General features: G+C 37.2%; 3 protein-coding genes and 1 pseudogene across 3 annotated transcripts; 2 read left to right on the plus strand and 2 right to left on the minus strand.

Annotated features, from left to right (window-relative positions):
• Positions 1–528: 528 nt before the first annotated feature.
• Positions 529–1,987, minus strand: LOC145915573 (uncharacterized; annotated as a pseudogene).
• Positions 1,988–3,550: 1,563 nt separating this feature from the next.
• LOC145912215 (uncharacterized) lies at positions 3,551–5,564 on the minus strand. Its single transcript, XM_082999628.1, has 6 exons — positions 5,033–5,564; positions 4,827–4,955; positions 4,513–4,702; positions 4,273–4,455; positions 4,107–4,217; positions 3,551–3,886 (listed from the first exon to the last, which is right to left on the minus strand). Exons 1-6 carry the CDS (start codon positions 5,185–5,187, stop codon positions 3,662–3,664), a joined length of 993 nt encoding a protein of 330 aa, XP_082855754.1. The 5' UTR covers positions 5,188–5,564; the 3' UTR covers positions 3,551–3,661.
• Positions 5,565–8,663: 3,099 nt separating this feature from the next.
• Positions 8,664–10,464, plus strand: LOC145915733 (uncharacterized). Its single transcript, XM_083002752.1, has 6 exons — positions 8,664–8,818; positions 9,314–9,436; positions 9,527–9,719; positions 9,794–9,976; positions 10,073–10,183; positions 10,240–10,464. Exons 1-6 carry the CDS (start codon positions 8,664–8,666, stop codon positions 10,462–10,464), a joined length of 990 nt encoding a protein of 329 aa, XP_082858878.1.
• A 2,028-nt stretch (positions 10,465–12,492) lies between these two features.
• LOC145912225 (uncharacterized) lies at positions 12,493–15,328 on the plus strand. Its single transcript, XM_082999640.1, has 6 exons — positions 12,493–12,685; positions 13,178–13,300; positions 13,365–13,557; positions 13,660–13,842; positions 13,938–14,048; positions 14,107–15,328. The coding sequence occupies exons 1-6, from the start codon at positions 12,531–12,533 to the stop codon at positions 14,329–14,331; spliced, it is 990 nt and encodes a 329-aa protein (XP_082855766.1). The 5' UTR covers positions 12,493–12,530; the 3' UTR covers positions 14,332–15,328.
• The last annotated feature ends 46 nt before the right edge of the window (positions 15,329–15,374 follow it).

Raw genomic sequence — 15,374 nt, forward strand, 5'->3', positions numbered from 1 at the left:
CATGCATACCAACGTAAAGCTTCGTTTGCAGCATTGCACAAGCATTGCAAGCCCCGTTACATGATGCATTGTATATTTCGCAACTACCGACCCAAGTGTAAACATAACCCAATAATGCGACACAAATGATTTATCCACCGATTGTTTTAGAGTAAAGTCATTCGTTCAACATCATGTGTGATAACTAGGACTGGCCTAGATTTCTACTTAATCATTCAACCAAGATGTTTTTTTTTAATATATATCATGTTTACCACATTCTACTATTCTGCATTGTTTTGATGAAACAGTCAACAGATTTCAATACAATCGTTATCCAGAGAATTATCCAAAATCTGATTACTTTGTAAGACGAGGTAGAATAAATTATTACAACCCAAGAGCCTCACCACGCACTAGCGCCATTGAGACACTGTTAGATATCTCTGAGACAATTAGAGTTATTTACACATTTACATTTATTAAATAGGTTGATTACAATGCATACATCGTCAAGTCAAAGTAATAGCGACAACTTGCGTTCATTCGCTACTTGTCCAGCAAAGGTTTCCAGTATGATGACAGCTTCCTGTTGACCCATTGCTCAGTGGTTATTGGTTTGTGCGAATCGCCAGGTTGGTTTCTACTCTGGTCCTTGTAAACCAACGGAGTGTTGATGACAACGTCATTGTTGGGGATTGCGAAATACACAAGTGAACGACGAAGAACCGCATCATCCACGCCATTCTTTTTCACAACCACACGATGTTGCTGCAAAGTTGAGGTCATTTTGCAATATTGAAGTTATTTTTGTGTGGAAATATAGCCATTATTTGACTTTTGCCACTAACCGTAGATTTAAGTTGGTGACTTGTCCAGTGTTCCAGAATATCTCCCACATTTACAACAACCGTTCCTTTGATAGGAGTGGCATCCACGTAATTGCCGCATGTATCTTTAACCTAAAGATCAAATTTAGATTTATGCTAATGGATGAAAGGATGCTGCCAGAATGAGATTTACCTGCAAACCTCCATTTTGATCCTGGAAAACGAACGTTACTGACGTCGCATCCGTGTGTTCTCCGCACCACAATTGGCCAGGAACCAATTCACTTTTCACAGGCGGATAATAAGCGGTCCGAGCTGTGGTGTTGCTTTCATTCGTGTGCATTTTGCTGTGACATTTGTTGAAGAAATACTCGTCCTGTTTCAACAAAATTAAAAGTTGATTCGTTATTTTCATTTATAATTGTAAGTCTTACCTCCAACTGCATTCCAACAGCTAAAGCACGAAGAACTCTCAAAGTAAGTTTGCGTCCGTGCTCCATGAAACCTAACATAGCATCTGAGAATCCTGATGCGATATCATCCGCCATTCTTCTTTTCTTCTTGCAAACGACGCGCCATTTGCATTGAACGCCTCTTTGTAGTCTGAAGGTTTCTTTTGGTCAGCACTGAACAATTTAGTTTAATTATTAAACGAAAGGAAAGTCTAAATACCCTTTTCTTAGAAAATTAACGGAACTTAGTTTTTCATCGTTAGTGCAATGTTACTCAAAGTTTATTTGTGTTAACATGTGCTTCATTAAAATTAAAAAAAAGCCGAACGAGCATGTTTTGCAAAAAAGTTTAATCATTGAAAAAGAAAATTAGGCTTACTTCACATTTTCTTTTCCCATTTCTATCCATCCAAAATTTGTGACACCCTTTTTCGCATATCGACTATTATCTTTTCCTGGCTCGTGAAAAAAGTATCGGTCACTTTATGGACATCTTGGACATACGAGCTGCAACATTTTAAAGAAAATATTACCACTAATTATATACTTCAAGCAATTAATTTTGACTAACTCAGTTATGCCGTAGTTTTTCAGGTACGCGAATCCAACGTTGTAGAAAGCATCCACCAACTGCTTTCCGACAACAGCAAAATCCTCTTGTAAACATTCCTCGTTTTGCAATCCACAAGTTTTAAAATCAATGATTGGAATATTGACATCTGTCATGGCAATTATGTGCCCGCTTTTGTGTTTTTAACAGAAATGGGTCGACAATCAATGCCTGATTCCAAAATCGACATACACTGGAATATACAAGTAATACAAATTACAGCGGTGTTCTGAGGAAGATGTGGCAAAGTAAACAAAAGGGTTTACATTCAGAAAAGTAAAACGGTACTTAGAATTTTCAGAACCTAATGTACTCATTGTGTCAATCACTACACTTTCGTTTTATAGGGAAAAAGCATTTATAAGGAAATTATTCTTTAGGCTACATGAACACGTTTTGGTGTTCAAACCCCAGAAATGAGAGTTAACGGACAAAACGTTAAATATCATATTATTTGATTATTTACCAGGTTAGCGAGTTTCTGATCACATTTGCTGCCCAATGGTTTCTTTTGTGTGTGTTGGCAGCAATACATATGTATGAATAAATAACCCCCTCATTTCATGTAAAAAATTACTGAGACACAAACCAGATTTGGAATTATACAGAAAAACCTATGGGTGTAATTTGAAAATCATTGCTCAAATAACTTTAGACAACGCCAGCGGAAACGTATCGTTATTTATCATACATTTCTCAGTTTGTGCATGTAGCCTGGTGAGCACGTACGGCATAAGAGACTTGCAAGTGTTCAGCTTGGGTGTTGAACCACAAACGTGTGACGTTGCTGCAGGAAACCGCAAATACACGATGAATATGTTGCAAAGTGTAGTTAACTATTTTCATGCTAACAAGGCAGCTCTTAAGTTTAGGCTTTTAATTTTATGATTATGCCTGCTTGAATGTTTTGTAAACATTATATTTTAGCTGTTTTAAAACTTTTCAAATACATTCGAGTGTAATAAGCTAAACATTTAAGTGATATTGTATCCTTATGAAAAAGTACAATAGATGAGGGTGTCCGACCTATTTACCTTTCAGTTGAAGAACAAAATTAAGTTAACTTTCGTGGTATTTTTTTACTTTGTATTATTTCTGTTGTGAATTATATTAATACAAAGCAGCGCAACTTGAAATGGTGACGTCATCATCGCAAAACAAACATTGTTATATTTGCGCCATGTAATAAATGATCAAAGGTTTTATTGCCATCATGACAAAATCTATGCCTGGAATGTAATGTTTCGCTATTGCTGCGAGTAGTTGGCTACGTGACCTAGAAGCAATGGCACTTTGTGCACAGTTAGCAACGATCGGTAAAGCACAAGCTGCATTCACAACCTTAACGCGCCGGTGAGCAAGGAGTTTGGCGCTATTTCAAGGTTATGTGCTGACGCGTCGCAATACATAGCAAACCAAGTTAAAGTTAATATTTTTGAATGTAGAGCACTCCAAAGCAATATTTGGCTGAAATAGTCTGTGTTAATTGAAAATGAACGTTCCCAACCAAAGTTACCGATGATCATTATTTGCAATTGAAATTTACTTCAATCTTTGACTGAAATACCTTTGAACGCATGCATTCGGTCAACAATAAATGCCAACATGTATAGTTTTTGTGGGACTGCGTTTACTTTGCTATTTCATAAATCATAACCTTTCCGCACAAAAAATTCAGTGTACAATTTGCAACTTTAATTGCAATGCAAACAATTTGCAGCATTTACATTCATTCAAAGTTAATTTAAATACATTGGTCATGGGCTTAAGATTATAAAAACACATTTAGTTCATTCTCCACTGTTCCCTGCATTCCAGTAAGTAGAAAACATCTTTATGCCCCACTGCAACGCAGTTAGCGGTTCATACGATTCGTCGTATTTGTTTCTGGTCTCGTCTTTGTAAACCAATGGTTTATTGATGACGACATCGTTGTCAGGATATACGAAATATCCGAGTGAACGACGAAGAGCCGTATTCCGCATTTCAGCCTCCTTAAAAACCACACGATGTTGCTGAAATAGAAAACAAATTTTACACACTAGTCTTGATCAACTCTAACGTGGGACATATTACGGACAAATACCTCAACGTTCGGTGTCACCGCTATGAAGAAATTGAAACAATTAAGCAAATGATTCAAAAAAACACTGTCAGCTTAGAATCGCAGAAAAAGGCTAAACGAGTTTTGTAAATTTGAAAACAACTTATGTTTGTTTTCGGAATGATACCAACCGTTGATTTAAGATTTTTGTTTGACCAAATTTCCAGCATATCACCAACATTTACAACAACCGTTCCTTCGATAGGGGTGGCATCCACATATTCGCCGTCTCTTGTTCTTACCTTTGCGACAAGATAAGTGGAATTTGGTGACGCTGATTTAACAAACTTTTCTTACCTGCAAACCTCCAACTTGATCCTGGAAAACGAACGTGATAAATGACGAATCCGCGTGTTCTCCGCACCACAATTGACCAGGAATCAATTCACTTTTCACAGGCGGGTAATAAATGGTCCGAGCTGAGCTGTTGCTTTCATCCGTGTGCATTTTGCTGTGACATTTGCAGAAAAAATACTCGTCCTGTGTCAACAAATTTAAAGATGGTTCGTTAATTTTATTTATAATTGTAAGTCTTACCTCCAACTCCATTCCAACAGCTAAAGCACGAAGAACTCTCAAGGTAAGTTTGCGTCCGTGCTCCATGAAACCTAACATAGCATCTGAGAATCCTGGTGCGATATCATCCGGCCATTCTTCTTTTCTTCTTGAAAACGACGCGCTACTGATATTGAACGCCTCTTTGTAGTCTGGCATATTCGGGTTTCCTCTAAGTGTATGTTTCAACAGAATTTTTTTTACAAAAAGTTTTATAGAAGCAACAGTGACTACAATATTTTCCAAGAGTAAAATACTTTCGACAATTTCAACCTTTCGTCTGTGAAATGGCTTACGTCGCGCTTTCTTCATTCATTCCTATCCATCCGAAATTGCTGATACCCTTCATGGCGTAGCGTTTTTTTTCCTCTAAGGTTTTTATAAACAATCTTTCTGTCACTTTATGCACGTCTTGTATGTAGGATCTACCAAAAAAATAGAAAGGATTTACCCATCAGTAATTTTCAGAAATAGTTTGCCTTTAATCAAACAATTGACTAACTCAGTTATGCCGTAGTTCTTTAAGTACGCGAATCCAACGTTGGAGAAAGTATCCACCAATTGCTTTCCGACGACAGCAAAATCCTCTTGTAAACATTCCTCGTTTTGCAATCCACAAGTTTCAAAATCAATGATTGGAATATTGCTATCTGTCATGGCAATTATGTGCCCGCTTTTGTGTTTTTAACAGAAATGGGTTGACAATCAATACCTGATTCCAAAATCGCCATACACTGGAATATACAAGTATAATACAAATTTCAGCGGTGTTCTGAGTAAGATGTGGCAAAGTAAACAAAAGGGTTTACATTCAGAAAAGTAAAACGGTGCTCAGAATTTTCGGAACCTAATGTACTCAGTGTGTCAATCACTACACTTTCGTTGTTGAGTATTTAGATGATATTTTAGTTGCCTGCCCACTAAAAGCATTTATAAGGAAATTATTCTTTAGGCTACATGAACACGTTTTGGTGTTTAAGCCCCAGAAATGAGAGTTAACCGAATGAATTTTGTAGGTTACAACTTCGACTAACATGTTGACAAACCACTATTCGGGAAGGCCCAGACAATTTAAAAATTTTATCGACTAAGCACGCTTAAGACGCTGTACCAGTTCTCCAACTTTTATCACCGCCTTTGGCTGCGTGGCGTCCTTTTTTTCTTTCTCGTGTATTGCCGACATTTGCTTATGGCACCTTTAATAAAGTCTCTTAATAGCCTAAGATAAAACTGTGAAGAAACTGCTGTCGATATTCTGGTTATATCTTATCTGGCCTCTACTAATTCTTATTAATTCTTTTTTCAGATACCTGAAGTTCCCGGTAAGCAAGTCCAACATTTGAAAAAGCTTCAACCATCAGCTTTCTAAAGATTGTCAAATCATCCCGATTTGTTTCTTAATTTAAACCATATGCACCAAAATCTAATTGGAATGCAATATTCCGTTTTGTAGTTACAGACTATGTGCACTTGGCTGCGTAACCTGCAGGAAAAGACAAGTTTTCTACAGAGTCAACAGACAACACACTTTGACTTGCGGTCAACAACAAGTGAAGTGATGCAAAATTCCCTGATGTTGCACCATGGACTCTATTTGAGGATGGTGCAAGCGAAATTTAATCACGAAGTGATTAAAGCAACAGTACATTGTGTGTGCGGCGCAGTAGCTTTTGGTTTTGCATTTTTGTTGCATTTCCGGATTCATGTCGAATTTCGTGACAGCCATTTAGTTACGTCAGTGCTGCTTCAACTCGTTTAGCTTCCAGAGTTACTTAGCACTTGTTTGCGACAAAAAGTCATGTTGCGATGTGCATTGCTTACTACACTATAGCTGACATTACCAAGTATAGGGATTGGGGGTAACAACGTCATCTGGATACATATAGGTTTACACACGAAGTCATACAATTTTCTATATCGTAATCAGTTTCGTACATAAGTCCAAAAATTATCTAGTTTGGGAATTCGATTGCATTATTACCTCACAAAAGAACAAAGAGGAAAATTCAATTTAATTGATTTAAAACTGCACACCTCACAGACAGCTAACAGCAAAATTTTAGCATTTACCATCAATGCACGAGTGAAAAGGGTCTAACGTGCAACTGGCCTTGCGAAACGTAGTACGCTATGCCACTGCTGAGAAATGACAAAATTTGCATCAGGAACCGCCAAGCCACATTGAACGAACAGTGTTCGTTCAAACCTCATATTAGCAGGCATTTGCTGCGATTTTAGCTTGGATTATATTACAGTAGGAATACAAATACGTTACGTTCCTCTCAGTTCCATCATTTGCGAAGAGAAGTAGGAAAACTCCATGTATCGCAGGTGATTTGTACAAAACTCCTGGTGATGACGTGGGTTGGGGAAATTCATTTTCTCATCTCTGGTGTGAAGTGCGTCCAATAAAGTTTTAAATGTAATCTTGTGACGCGTAAATCGACAACTTCCTCCTTAATATGGTGAAAAAAGTAGCGGTTTTATCAGTTCCAAACCACGTTCAGTTCCATTCAGTTTTTGAGTTTTTGTCTTGCTAAAAGGTGAACTGTATGAACATAAGAAATTAGATAATTATTGGTTCATTATAAAAACAGGATCCTTACGAAAGCAACAAGACGTTTCTTAACAAACAAATAAACCTTGAAGAACTAAAACGATAAAGAAAAAAATCTGAAGAAGATAATTCAAGTTTTATAAAAATTAGATAAAAAAGTTGGATGCCTAAAACTCACAATGTCTGCCCAAGTCGTGTTTAAAGCATAATTACAAAATTAATAATATCAAAGGGAGAAATATCAAAATTAAAAGATTGGAAAGAGGTGAAGAATGAACAAGCAATTTATCATGTGTTTGTTTGGGCCAAGCATGTTGATGGACATTATGTTGACGCAACACAGTGGATGAACAGTTTATTAATTGGCTTATGGGAATAAATTTTGGCGATTGGCTTGAGGCTTGAGTCTCAATGATGATAGCAGTGTCTTGTCACAGAAATATAATACAATTGAATTGGACAAATTATACATTGATTTGATTTATAAACTTTCTTGATACTAATCTGGAAATGTAAATGAACAGCAATTTAAACTGTGGATCACGTGACATAGCTATATCAGCGACACAAAGAGAAAAAGGATAAAATGTTACGTAATTAACTTGTCTTTATTGCCAATTATTCTTAAACGCAAAAAGATTCCGTTGTGAACACAAATATGCCAATCGTATGCTTTGATCTTCATTCAAATAGTAATGATTATATATTATAGACGTAAACTCTGTGTAGGAAACTTACCTTTGCTTGCTAATCATGTAGGCAACTGCACATAGCAATGCCGGAACATTACATTTCACTTAATGATTTTGGTAAATGTGGTTTGAATTAAGAAAAATGTTTGCACGAAGATTTGTTCAGCACCCTGCTGCTGGAGTGTTGCAGGGACGTCTCACGTTTGCAAAAAAAAACACCCCGTGTATCTCGACTCCTATGACTATCAAAACATTTGCCACGGGATACCTTTGCGGCCTTTTAATTAGAATAAAAACAATAACGAACAATAACACATACCTTAGATCACTACACGTAAGCGCTCAATGCAGCGACGAATCTATGCTCTGTTTGCGTAACTTTTTTCTTTCCCCAGCAGTCTCTATTTATCTTATGGCCGTGGCGATATTTATAACATAATTATAACAGGAATGAAAAAAATAGTATTATGGACAGGATTATAATAACGTCGATTTGATTATTAAACCCAAAGCCGATTTTCCAATATGTCAGGGAAAAGCGAAGCGATTACCCCAAAAATACCATATGCGCCTGTGCGCGATGTAATTACAACTAGGCACAAAATTGTGTGATTTGTTGAAGCGATATACGAGACTGTGCGTGATAATAAGTATATCGATACAGCTTTCCAACTGCTGATAGGCGCTTTGGGTATTTGCAAACATCACCTCAAACATTTTTGCCTTCGTGGCAACAAGTAAATAGCGCTCTGTAAACAGAGCCAACTGCCGCGTTTTCCTTGGTGAAGTGCATGTGTACTATATCTTTTCTTGTTGTTCACCACAAGTCAAGTCGTGACTGCGTTTTAGGGTGGCTGATGAGGAAAAGTTAGCTAAGTCAAGCAATGGCGGAACATTATATTCCAGTTATAGATTTCGGTGCGTGTGGTTTGAATCAAGAAAAATGTTTACATGGAGGTTTGACAATCTCTGGCAAGCTGATGGTTGAAGCTTTTTCAAATGTTGGATTTGCATACCTGAAAAACACTGGAATTGATGAGTAAGTTTGATTTTGTAAAGCTTTTGTGAATGATAGTTTACAATGCAGAGAAGTAATAGTCAAACGTTCAAATCAGTCAAACTGATTGACCTGTTAAAAACGCAAAAAACATTACCAACGCTCACCCAAACTTCAGTACACAACAACCTACTTAGGCAATGCAACTATCTTACAAGCCCAGCCAAAACGTGGTGGCTATGTACTTAAATTAGGTTTGTCATACGTCAGAATTTCCCTGACGTCACTGTCAGGAAAAAATTTCATAATGTGCTAAAATGTCCGCGATTTGAGAAACTACATTTTGTAACTGATGTTAGGGTTATGTCATCACTCAAATCAGTGACGAACGTGTACCAGTTGGTGGCAATTTCAAATGTTTCAAATTTTCGTATTCAAATAATCTATCAGCACAGTTTGCGGGGTCGCAAATGCTTGGATTAACAAACGGATATTTTTGCTGATGATTAAATTTTAGGTAATTTATTTTGTTTTAAGTGATTTTGTTCAAAACGTTAACGATGTGACGGCCACATTTTTCACCAGTTCGTTTGAAGAAAAAGAAAAATACAACAAAAAGCCGGGACAAAATTTTGGTTACATAGGAATTGGAAAAGAGAGGTATGAATCCCAATATTAGCCGTCACATCACAATAGTTTGCTCAACTAAATTGATTTTCCTTTCCTCGATACAAAATATTAATTGAACAGGTATGAACCCAGTACACCCAGCAATTATAATGAAATGTATAACGCTGATGGCGCATCTTTCTTTCGCAAAAAGGAAGAATGGCCAAATGATCTGGCACCGGGATTTTCTGACACATTGTTAGATTTTATGGAGATGTCACGAAAACTTTCTCTTCGTATTCTTCATGCTCTTGCTATTGGTCTGGAGTTAAAGGTGGTCGAACAATTTCATATTGACAAAAGTTAAGATAATTTTGCGTTATTCTGATACAAAACGTTACGCCTTAGGATGAAGATTTCTTCGCCAAGTGTCACACGGAAATGCATTCGAAAGAAACTTTTACGTGTACTCGCACACTATATTACCCGCCAGTAACAAGCGATTTGGAGCCTGGACAACAAAGACTTGCCGAACATGCCGACATAACAGCAATAACATTGATTTGTCAAGATAGCATTGGTGGACTACAAGTAAAAAAAATCTACTTCAATATAGTTGTGTATAGCACAATATAAGATTGGAGAGAGGTGAAACATGAACTGGCAAATACTCATACATTGATTCAGGTCCAGCATGTTGATGGACATTATGTTGACGCAACACCAATAGAAGGAACGGTTTTGATAAACATAGGAGACACAATGCAACATTGGACCAAAGGCAAACTTAAATCCACGGTAACGTCGATTTACTAAACGAATAACAAATGAATATAGAAATATTTTGCGTTTAGAAACATCGTGTGATTATCCCCGAGAGTGAATTTTTGTTGAAATCTGTTCGGAGATCTTTGGCTTACTTCGTCCATCCAAATAATGACGTTTACATCAACCAACCACTCGTATACAAGGATGAGAGTCTCAATGACGTGGATGAAGTTCCTCAAGAGAATCTGATAAAGTCTAAAGACTTCGTATCCAAAAAAGCTCGAGAAATTTGGAATGATGAAGCCTTCTAAACTTTTCTTATTTTATGTTTGTTCCAATTTTGATCAAATCAAGATCTTTTCAGTTCAAACGTTTTGAAATTATTGAGATTATGATCCTATTCTATTCATGTGATTTGTATCTCTACTTGCCTAATTATCAGCACTTACACAAAATGTGTTGCAAATTGGTTGCGATCTGCGGTGTTATGTGGGTTATGGGAATATTGCGTCACACTTAGCTTGAGTGAATTTGATGTGAATGTATGAAACATCAGATTGTGCAAAGACAATGCATACCTTAGTGATTTTGTCGTCGGTTGTAGCTTGTTTTTATCCCGTGGCGATAAAATGATTTCAGCTTTTCTGGGACGACTGTACAAAGTTTGTGATATAAAAAAATATACAAATGTATTACGTCCTTCTTATATATAGTTTTCAAGCGATAAGTCATTCGAACTTCAGTTTGAAAGACCAGACCCAACCAATCCGAAAGTAATCCAGCTATAATGGAATTGGCTAAAGTCACTGTTAGATGGCAATGTTTGATATCTGCGTTGCCAGGAATGAAACGGGGTGATCCTGTGCACAAATGTGATAAGGAGGAATAGTGTTACCAGTATAACCTAACCGCCATACTTACTCGTCCTGGTAAACTCTTGCAGACGATTATTGAAGAATGTGTGTTTTGCCTGGTAAAACTGCTATCTATTGAGTGGCATAACATTATTCATAAACTGTGGTCAAACCAAGTACTTCTCTGTGCATCGCTGAACAAACGCATTTAACTGCAAAGGATCCCGACTTTTCAATTGCAATTAATGGGCAATAACAAATTGGCTGGGAATGCTGCAGGCATTACGATGTTTACCCAATACTGCAAAGACCTTGATGACGCAGGCGCATTGAGTCTGGGGGTGGTCGAACGCCTGTTGCCTAATAATTGCCTAAATGGCTCTCGCTAGTGTCACTTTGCAGATATCACTTTTGAAAAGTTTAGTTTTAATAAACAGTTTATTAATTGGCTTATGGGAATAAATTTTGGCGATCGGCTTTATGGCCTAAGTCTTAGTAATGATAGCAGTGTCTTGTCACAGCAATATAATACAATGGAATTGGACAAATTATACACTGATTTGATTTATAAACTCTCTTAACATTAATCTGGAAGTGTATGCACAGCAATTTAAACTGTGGATCACGTGACATAGCTATATCAACGACACAAAGAGGAAAAAGATAAAATGTTACGTAATTACAAACTTGTCTTTATTGTCAATTAATATTAAGCACAAAAAGATTCCGCTATGAACACAAATATGCCTTTAGTATGCTTTGATCTTCATTAAAATAGTAATGATTATTTGCTATTAATTCTTAGCGACGAGACAGCGCTCACGTACAACAGAGCTAAATGCCCTTTTTCCACGCGAACTGAGACATAACTGCAAGAGTGTATTACATCTGTTTTTATGTTTACCGATCGTCAGGGTTTGTGGAAAACTTACCTTTGATTGCTGATCATGTAGGCAACTGCACATAGCAATGCAGGAACGTTGCATTGCAGTTAAAGCTTTTGTCAAACGTAGTTTCAACAAAAAATGTTTGCACGAAGATCTGTCAGCAGCCTGCTGCGGTAGTGTAACGAGACTGCTTGAGAAGTGCCAGCATGACGACTACAAATTAAACTGAAAGCGCACAACTGGTGATTGTTATCGCGATATACGACGTTGTGCGCAATAACAAGGTATATCGGTACTGTTGGTTTCCAACTGCTGATAAGAGCTTTGGGTGTTTGGAACAAAATGGTAAAGGTTTTCCAGACTTAAAAAACGATTAGAGTACTGCATTTCGAATTATTCCAGCAGTGTAAACACCGTGTCTTTCGCGCATGACCTTTGTGATAATTGCAAATATCATTTCAAACATGTTTGCTTTTGTGGCGACGAGGTAATAGCGGTCTTGCAACAGAGCCAACTGCCTTTTTTCTTTGCGCGCTCAGGCGTTAGTAAAGTGTGCACTGCAACTTTTCTTGTTGTTCACCAGTCAAGTCGTGACTGCTGCGCTGTCTGTGCGGAGAAGTGAGCTTAAGTCAAGCAATGGCGGAACATTACATTCCAGTTATAGATTTCGCTGCATGTGGTTTAAAGCAAGAAAAATGTTCACATGAAGATTTGACAATAAATGGCAAGCTGATGGTTAAAGCTTTTTCAAATATTGGCTTTGCTTACCTGAAAAACACTGGGATTGATGAGTAAGTTTTATTTTGCTATGATAGTTCAAAGTGCAGAGAAATGGTAGTCAAATGATATGATGGGTTGTGTGAAAAAATTGAACTTTATATGTATTTGAAATTGTCAACCTGTCAAAAACAATAACGTCAATTATTACCAGTAAACGAAAACTACCAACGCTCGCTAACTATTGTGGCCCAAAACTCTAGTCACAACAATCTGCATAGACAATGCAACTGTCGACAATCCCAGCCAAAACGTGGTGGCTATGTACTTAAATTAGGTTTGTCATAAGTCAGAATTTCCCGGACGTCACTGTCAGGAGGAAATGTCAAAATGTACTAAAATGTCCGGGATTTGGGAAACTACATTTTGTAACTGATGTTAGGGTTATGTCATCACCCAATTCAGTGGTTTCCAAGTCGGCGTGTTGACCGGTCTTTCAAAATTTTACGTATGCCTGTAGGTGGCAATTTCAAATGTCATAAATTCGCAATTTATTTTGTTTTTAGTGATTTTGTTCAAAACGTTAACGATGTGACGGCCACATTTTTCACCAGTTCATTTGAAGAAAAAGAAAAATACAACAACAAGTCAGGACAAAACTTTGGTTATTTCGGAATAGGGACAGAAAAGTATCAATGCTTTGGTAGACTGAAATATTTTTCTTAATATCACACATTCCCATTGCTTGTGCAGATTAAATCCCAATCTACCCAGCGATTACAGGGAATTCTACAACGCTGATGGCGCATCTTTCTTTCGAAAGAAGGAAGAATGGCCAAATGATCTTGCACCGGGATTTTCTGACACATTGTTAGATTTCATGGAGAAGTCACGAAAACTTTCTCTTCGTATTCTTCACGCTCTTGCTATCGGTCTGGAGTTAAAGGTGATGAAGGCATATGGATTAATGCTTTTATTGGAAAGCGTCAAGGATTTTGCTGCTTCCTTGTTCATATTGTTTAGGAATTTATGCAATTCTTGGTTTCAGGATGAAGACTTCTTCGCCAAGTGTCACACAGAAATGCATTCGAAAGAAACTTTTACAACTGTTCGCACTCTTTATTACCCACCAGTAACAAGCGATTTGGAGCCTGGACAACAAAGACTTCTCGAACATGCCGATGTCTCTTCGATTTCATTGGTTTTCCAGGATAGCATTGGTGGACTACAGGTAAAAAATAAAGAAAATGTCATCTTTGTGAGATTCAACATTAAGATTCATGAGAGATTCACAAATTGCAGTAAATAAACCGTTTGTTTGTTTAGGTCCAGCATGTTGATGGACATTATGTTGACGCAACACCAATAGAAGGAACGGTTTTGATAAACATAGGAGACACAATGCAACATTGGACCAAAGGCAAACTTAAATCCACGGTAACGTCGATTTACTAAACGAATAACAAATAAATATGTAGAAATATTTTGTGTTTAGAAACATCGTGTGATTATCCCCGAGAGTGAATTTTTGTTAAAATCTGTTCGGAGATCTTTGGCTTACTTCGTCCATCCAAATAATGACGTTTACATTAACCAACCGCTCGTATACAAGGATGAGAGTCTCAATGACGTGGATGAAGTTCCTCAAGAGGATCTGATAAAGTCTAAAGACTTTTTGGAAAAAAAAGTTCGCGAAATTTGGGGAGATCAGGCCATCTAAATTTATTTAATAAAACGCAAAAACGTTGTATAGCCTACTTATAGTAACACGGATATTATGTGCAATTAACCGACACATACATATACATATCAAAAACGTTTATCATATTTCTACAGACCAATGCCGCTGGGGGAAGATTGCGAAATCTAATTAAGTTTGCAGTTAATCAGATTTGAGTTCTAGCGACTGCGGCTTGTTTTGTAAACCTTATCTGCTTTGCAACCTGACAAACGCCACACCATAACTTGACAATCATGTTGCAGAAATATGATATTGTGCCTGTTATTTAAAATCTTTTTACACAAGTTTCACGATCATACGATGTCTGTTTCTGTCACCGGATAAAGTCTAAGACACTTTTAACTGTTACGTCGTGATTGAAGAATTCATCAAAAACTGCAACAAATTTATGTTACGCCCAACACCAGAGCAGTCAACAAACAAACCACAATGAACATAGCACGTTTAGATGGCTTTTCTGCATTTTCATCGCGAGATAACATTACCCGATGACGATGCAATTTTGTAAAGAAATATCGCTGCCTTGACTTGCATGTGTAAAATATATTGCTTTATATCTTTACATATTTAATTCTACTTTTTACGTTTTAGTTCATCAAACGCAAAATTCTTACCCATTTAATTGTGATATTGTAGTTTATCGTTGTGCTGCATTTGCAACATACGTCAGAGAAACCAGTGATTGTATTGCGTAATGTCTTGTGTGCAGCATTGCACAAGTGTTGCACAACCCATTGCAAACCACATACATACCAACGTAAAGCTTCTTTTGCAGCATTGCACAAGCATTTCAAGACCCGTTACATGATGCATTGTATATTTCGCAACTACCGACCCAGGTGTAAACATAACCCGACAATGTGACCCAAATGATTTATCCACCGATTATTTTAGAGTAAAGTCATGCATTCAACATCATGTTTACCACATTCTACTATTCTGCCAATATTCTACTATACAACTGCAATTCACTCTGAACCTGGTAGAATCAATGTTCGCATTGTTTTGATGAAACAGTCAAC

The sequence above is a fragment of the Ascidia mentula genome, chromosome 1, assembly GCF_947561715.1.
Source record: "Ascidia mentula chromosome 1, kaAscMent1.1, whole genome shotgun sequence".
In the NCBI taxonomy this organism is placed as follows: Eukaryota; Metazoa; Chordata; class Ascidiacea; order Phlebobranchia; family Ascidiidae; genus Ascidia; species Ascidia mentula.